The 7,686-nt window shown below is 43.6% G+C and overlaps 1 protein-coding gene across 1 annotated transcript; it reads left to right on the forward strand.

Annotated features, from left to right (window-relative positions):
• The first annotated feature begins 881 nt into the window (after nt 1-881).
• DEFB116 (defensin beta 116) lies at nt 882-6,246 on the forward strand. The gene is made up of 2 exons (XM_047853078.1): nt 882-948; nt 6,008-6,246. Exons 1-2 carry the CDS (start codon nt 882-884, stop codon nt 6,244-6,246), a joined length of 306 nt encoding a protein of 101 aa, XP_047709034.1.
• The last annotated feature ends 1,440 nt before the right edge of the window (nt 6,247-7,686 follow it).

Genomic DNA, 7,686 nt, shown 5'->3' on the forward strand with positions numbered 1-7,686 from the left:
ACGTGGTAGACTAATGGTAAATATGAATTGCCATTATTTTTGCCTGATGTCTTTTCCTCCCTTCCCCCAGTTATACTTTCCCCTTCAGTTTTTCTTCCCCATCTTTTCTTTTTTTCAAAAAAAAATTTTTTTTAACGTTTTATTTATTTTTGAGACAGAGAGAGACAGAGCATGAACAGGGGAGGGGCAGAGAGAGAGGGAGACACAGAATCGAAAACAGGCTCCAGGCTCTGAGCCATCAGCCCAGAGCCCGACGAGGGGCTCGAACTCACGGACCGCGAGATCGTGACCTGAGCTGAAGTCGGACGCCTAACCGACTGAGCCACCCAGGCGCCCCCCCATCTTTTCTTTCATCAGTGCCTTCCCCCCAGCCCCCTTCCTTTTCTCCTTCTCTTTTTTCAGTCCATGATGCCGAGGACAGGATTGGACATACAGTAAGTACTTCTGAGAGAGGGAGACACTCTACTGTCAGGAGGATAAAGACAAATGTTTAAGGAAGGATTCCTTATTTCTTATAATTGTGTATTACTTTCTCACTGCTTGCTTGCTTGAGCCATTCATTCATTCATTCATTCATTCATTCAAATTTGTCTCACACAAAATGCCAACTGCCTCTAATTTGGCTTTGTTTCTTTCTGGGAAGGAAGGCCCACCTCAACATGGGTGCCGCTGGCACATCTCCCACACTTTCACAGAGTGCCCAGCTGAGACATGTGATGCACGTGATCCTTCTGCCTGGCTGACCTCAGGTATGTCTCATCCCTCTTAGTTCACTGCACACAACCTTGGCCCATTTCCAAAACTAATAAAGGCAGGGCATCGCTCTGCTGCAGTGATCTCTGTTCCGTCCTCTGCACCTGAGCCCTTCATTCTCTCAGGACATGTCAGTCATGAAGCCCTATTTAGTGACCATTTCCATCCTCCTGATCCTGGTTCCTAAGACTCCAGGTAACTCAGGCCTCTCTCAAAGGTTCTGGGGTCTTGCGTGTGGTATTGTTATCTTGATGACCTCTGAGATGACTCCCACTCACCTATCACAGGCACTACCTAAAGCCTTCCTGGTCTCAGACAGGTTGGGAACGTTACTCCCAAGGTCCATCTCATGTCAAGATCTCCCCTGGTTCCACTCTGCCAAGACAAATTTAAGAGGTTGTTGCTTCTTCTCTCCTGGGCTAGTGGAGTATCGAAGCATGAGGCATTTTAGGTAGTGCTGTCACTGGGAGGATAGATTGATTCATGTGTTTGGTGTGTGAGATTGGATCCAAGTTGGGGAGCTATCAGATGAATCAATGGTAGTTTGGGAGAATGAGTTGTGGTGGGGATGGTATATGACCTTAGAGAGAGAGTAATATTAGAAAAATGAGCGGGCATGAGGAGGGGGTAAGCAATTCTGTTTATAGGATTGGTCTGGATTGATGTTCTGGTGTAGTCTGGAGAAGGAAGGCTATTTTTGCTGAATGGAGCTGAGGGTGGAGTTGGGTAGGACTGAAAGTTAGAGTGAAGCTGGTGGTGGGGTTGTGTTTTGGATTAATGCTGTGAATTGGGTTGGGTGGCTTGGCTAGTATCCTGTTTGTGTTAAATTTTATAACTGAGCCTTAGGTGGTTAGAGAAGAGACAGAGCTGCAAGTTGGAGTTAGCTGTTTGTTCAAGTAGGTGTGTTATTCAAGCTGGGCATATGTGGGGTGTGTCCGGGCAGGGGTTGGCTTAGCCTGAGTTTGGGGGGTGATTAAGCTTGAGTCAGACAGTTGCATTCATCAGAGCAGAGCCGTGGCTGTTGAAATGGGGAGAGTGAATGCTGCGTGAAAAATATCTGGTAACTATTTTCAAATTCTTAAAAAAGTTTCTTGGGTGTGATTGTGGGGGGGGGAGCACCGAAAAGCAATAAATATAACTGTAGGCAGTGAGGAAAAATGAAACTGGGAGGCTGGAATGTCCTTAAGTGGCTCTCCTTAAACTTTGACATGTACAGAAAGACACGGCAATAATCTCATCCCAGCCCCACAGAGAGCCAAGGTTGTCTCTTTTCTTGGGACTGAATTCAGAATTACTGTTTTCTCCTCCCTCTCTTACTTCTCTTTCCCCTTCCCACCCTCTCCCTACTCCACTTTCTCCTACCCCTTATTTCTCACTCTGTTTCATCCTCTTCACCTGAGAGACACTTGTCCTCATGTTCCGTAAAGTTCAGTTCCCATGTTAGAACAGGGGTAAAAACCACAGGTAAGTTTGCAGATAACAACAAAGGAAGACAAGTATTCCATGCTTCACAAGTTGTACATAGTGTTGCCTCCCTAATAACTATTTGATACTTTCACCCGGCAGTTCATGGGCAGGAACTGTTCCGGACAAACTTTTCTGGGGTAACCAAAGTCATTTTTTTCCTTTCATCACCCTAAAACATATACTTAGGAAATGAATGTGTTTGAAAGCCGAGACTCTGTCTTTGCAACTTATGTATTCCTAGTATTGAGGTGAGTGCTTTGCACAGAGTACTTTTTTTTTTTTTTTAAAGAAGGTTTTTAATTTTTTTTTTCAACGTTTTTTATTTATTTTTGGGACAGAGAGAGACAGAGCATGAACGGGGGAGGGGCAGAGAGAGAGGGAGACACAGAATCGGAAACAGGCTCCAGGCTCTGAGCCATCAGCCCAGAGCCCGACGCGGGGCTCAAACTCACGGACCGCGAGATCGTGACCTGGCTGAAGTCGGCCGCTTAACCGACTGCGCCACCCAGGCGCCCCCAGAGTACGTTTATTGAATGAATTAATGAATACATATAAATGACTTATGCCTAATATATAAATAAATATATATTCTATATTTTATATATTATATATTTATTAAATATATAAAATATGTAAATTTATAAGTATATATAAAATTTTATAGATTAAAATTTTATAATTAAATTTAATATATAATTTTATAATTAAATTTTATAATTAAATAAATTTTATAATTAAAATTAACCTATAAAATTAAAATTTTATATATTAAAATTTTATATATTTATATATTTAAATATTTATTTATATATTTTATATATTAAAATTTATATATTTATAAAATATATAAAATATTTATTTATATATTTATAAAATATATATTATATATATATATATATATATATATATATATATATATATAAAGAACCTTACAAGTTGGGTGGGGAAGGATCATGTTTGGGGTGCACAGGTGGCAAAGAAATCATGTATAACATTGCTTTTGGCTGTGTATGGAACTGTTAGAGTCTAGAGCATATGTTTTGTTTTTTGATTTATGATATTTTAATTTGCCCTTAATACAAGTCCAAAGTGGGTGAATGAGCCGGGCCATGTCTATGGGTGGATGTGAGAAGGCCAGGCAGGGTTGTAGCTCTCACTTCAGGCGGAGCCCATATTTTCTGGGAAACTCATGCACAGCACTCCTCCTCCGGCCTCTTCTCAGACCTGTCAAGTCAGAATCTCTAGAAACTTGATGTGAGTATACTTAACAACTCCCCAAGTTATTATAAAGTATGACCCATCTTATTAACCTCCTCCTTCACAAACACAGTTGAGATTTCCTGATCTGGTACAAACTCTCATTCCCATTTCTGACATGGGGAGACTGGGTACAGAGTACAGAGGGTCAGAGGCAAAGCTGATATTTAAAAGCAGATCTTTAACTTCAATTTGGAGATGGAAGGATGATCGAAGGTGACATTAAATGAGCGTGGATATTACAATTTGAAATGGCAGGGAACTATATAGGGTTAGCATAGCTGCAGGATTGAGAAACTAGAAATATCTATAACAAAACCTTTGTTTGTTTGTTTAGCCACTGTAAGCAGAATCCTCCTGGGTCTGCCTTGACCTGCTTCCCATGTGGAGAGTGAGGGAAAGGCAGCTTGCCTGATCCTCATTCCTGCTATCTGTGTTCCTATCCATCTTCTGGTGATGGAGGTGACCTTGGGTGCCCTGGCTCCCATCCACTGGATTTGGGAGAAAATAAAAGTCCCCCAGTTCAAATATTAGCCAGAAGAGTGTGAGTATCACTCTAGCAGGGCCCTGCAGACCTCCTCCTTTTGTAAGTAGGATGATGCCAAGAGAGGGAGGGGTTCCGTGATGAGGGCAAGGATTAAAGTAGGAAATGCAGCGGTACCCTGATGTTGGAACATGGATGAAGGGGCGCCATTTTTTACCTCCTTGTTCTGGTTAACCAGCAGGCTGGCTGATGCCGCAGCAATTGCGTGCCTTCCATGGGCTGGAGTGCCAATTTCTGGGGAAGTCCATATATATATATCAGTGCCCAGATGCTATGGGATGTCTGCCATTAAAGACAGAGTACTTTATACTTTCTTTCCCCTCACATTATCTGACTTCACCTAGACTTGGGACATCCTGCTTTCTGTTGACACAAAATTAACAGAATGTTCTTTTTGCCAGGCAGAAAACAATGTCAAATTTGCTTGTCCAATTTTTATTAATGTGGGTGGGCACTAGAGACCTCTGTGTGCTTAGCACGGAGTACGTGGCCTGGCACAAAGTGAGTGCTGATAAATGGATGTGAAATGAGGGGATGGGTGGGTGGTTGAAAAGGTTCTTGAATGTGAAGCTATGGAGTCTGGACTATCTATTGACAGCTGAAGAAGTCCTTATGCCTAAAGACATCACGCAGGAAGACGCCACCCTGTCCTAGAAATCCTCTCATATAGGGAGGCAATGTCACACGGAGAGGAAAGAGCATGGGATTAGTCTCAAATAGAGAAGAATTGAATCCCAGGCTGGGTCAAGTGCAACGCTGTAGAAATGTGGACAGAACAAGATTTCTCTTTGAGCTTCAATGTCTTCATCTAAAGAATAGCAGTAACAATAAGCTTTTATGAAGGTTCAAGGAGATATCATTTGTAAAATGCCTGACACATGGTTGAAGCTGGACGTATGATATGGCTGTTAGTACTGTTTTCTTTCTAACGTTGACTTATTTTTGAGACAGAGAGAGACAGAGCATGAACGGGGGAGGGGCAGAGACAGAGGGAGACACAGAATCCGGAGCAGGCTCCAGGCTCCGAGCTGACAGCACAGAGCCCGACGTGGGGCTTGAACTCACAGACCGCGAGATCATGACCTGAGCCGAAGTCGGCCGCTCAACCGACCGAGCCACCCAGGCGCCCCTGTTTTCTTTCTAATGGCTCCTTTGCCTTTGAAAGTTGTAATAAGTAACTAAATCTATTGATGACTGGCATTTATAGAAAGCTGAGTGAGTGTCAGGAACTTTGTCACTGGGGTATATCCAGCCGAGGAGCCCATGTACACGTGCACGTATTTGGATGACTGATATATAGCTATCGGTGGTCAGTGAGGGGCTTTAGCCATTTGTGGAAAGCGCGTGGCAGAGGTTTGTACAGTGAGCACATGTGTATATGCTCAATATGTGTGTGAATGCCGACGTGTGCACTCGTGCCTGTGCGTGTGCTCCAGCGTGTGCTCCCCAGGTACACGCAGCATCTGTTTCTGTGGGGCCAAGGTACAAAGAGAAACGTGCGTGGTACGTGTTTGCTCAAATGCTTCAAAGGACAAAGGCGCGCAGGGGCTGGAATGTGCGTGCCCTGCACGCCCCTGACGGAGCTCTGTGTGAGAAGCGTACCTCTGTACGGACACTTGAGAACACGTCCAGTGTGTGCCCCTGAAACCCTGGGCCCTCAGGAAAAGCCTTTCATATCAGCAACAGTGTCTGATATTTAATTACTTCTTACTATGTGCCAGCTACTTTTCTGAGCACGCTACATATGCTAATCTAACATCACAAACATTGTTACACCCATGGTGAAAACAATGCCACGGTGGGCTAGCCAACCAAAGTATCTGGCTAAAGGATGACGAGTTATAAGGACGGAACCCGCATTTGAACCAAGGTGGTTTTGACTCCGGATCCTGTTAATACTCTCAGGGCTTGTTCTCTCGAAATCATGCTTCCCCACTCCTGTTATCACTGCTGCAAGGACACTAAACATGGCTATGTTTTCCCCAGGTGACCTGTTCAGATCCTACTATGGCAACAGCCAAGAGCCTTGGATTCCATGCCAGCTGTACCATGGCATGTGCAGAAACACCTGCAGAAAAAATGAAATTCAATACTTAACCTGCCCAAGTGATCAAAAGTGCTGCCTGAAACTGTCTGTGAAGATAGCCCGTTCTAACAATGTGAAGGATTATGACTCCGACTCCAACCTGTCAGTTACAAACATTTCAAGCTACTCTAAAATTTGAACATCACCAACCATACCACCTCCCCCCGGAGTAATTCTTCCCTCATTCTGGAACACCCTCTCCATAAAAACGCATTCCTTCTCACGTGTGTCTTTCGTCTGTGAGCCGTCATCATTGGACAGGGGAAGGTTAGGCAGGAGCTGGGGAGCAACAGAGTACTGGAAAGGACACTGGCCAAGAAAGCAAATAGGATCCGAGAGTAGCTCGGTAGATGTTGAGGGTGCCAAGGAAGGGAGGAAATCACATTTCGGCTCTGCTTTGGTACCACCAAGAGAGCTGTGATTCATTCTTAGGCAGCAGGGGGAAGGTGACGACTGTATTGAGTCTGGATTATCCAGTGAATATGTAGGGGAGAATATGTAGGTCCTCTGAGTAAAACGTCGTAAGATTACGACGAGGGCAAGATGGTTGTCTTTGATATCCAGACGACCATCCTGGCCTGTTTGGTATGATGTGGTGTCCTCAGGAAGGACCAGAACCAGACAGATGGATGACGAGGACTGAGTATAGGAATCTGTTGGACAAATTCGGGCAACATTTCCTGAGAGGTAGAGGTGTTGGAAAGTGGACCAAGCAGGGTTGTCCCTGAGCATTCTTCTGGTTTCGAGTCTGGAGGACCATTTCTGGGTGTGAGACAGAGGTGGTTGTGGTCATGGTGAGAGAAAGGGAATTCAAACAGAAGCTGGATACTGGACTTGATAACCTTTAAGATTCCTTTCACTCCTGAGAATGTAGGGATATTAACTTTCCACTCCAAACTTAGTCACAACTAATAACTGGACATACTATGGAATTATCATTGTGTTATGTAGACTCCTTTTCCATGGCTAATGCTTCATCTCTCCCCCTCTTTGGATCGAAACTTCTTGAAGTTTGAGTCTGGATTATTTTAATAATAATTTAATAATCTTCATAATGTTTCCCATTATCAGACAAATGACAATTTCAGCCCAGATGGACCAAAGGCCATGCACTCACTAAGTGACCAATTTATACAGCTGGATTTTAATTTTCATGGAACTTAGAAGTCTGGTGGGAAATCTTAATGACGTTTATGTCTTTGAGATCCACTGACATTCAGACGTGTTTGTCAGACAGGGGATAGGGGCTTGACAGAAGCCAGGTTTCAAGAAGGGAGGCAGAAATTTTCTGGAATAAGTAGCATGATTGGACACAACTTTTAATATTTAAAAGAATATATTGGTCCCAGGTTCAGCACAGGAGTAATATTTCAGACTTTCTACTTCAGAAGTTTTTGTAAAGGGAAAATGGTTGTGGAATTCTAGGCTTAAAGCAGATTCCCATTTCCTTGGTTTCTCCATGTCTTCAAGAAAGAAACATGAATATGGAGTCAGGAGGGTTTGTTCTCTGTTCCCCATCACTGCTCAGAAGCTGTGTGATCTTGGGCGAGTTCTATATTTACATGTTTAACCCAGACAA

The sequence above is a fragment of the Prionailurus viverrinus genome, chromosome A3 (assembly GCF_022837055.1).
Source record: "Prionailurus viverrinus isolate Anna chromosome A3, UM_Priviv_1.0, whole genome shotgun sequence".
In the NCBI taxonomy this organism is placed as follows: Eukaryota; Metazoa; Chordata; class Mammalia; order Carnivora; family Felidae; genus Prionailurus; species Prionailurus viverrinus.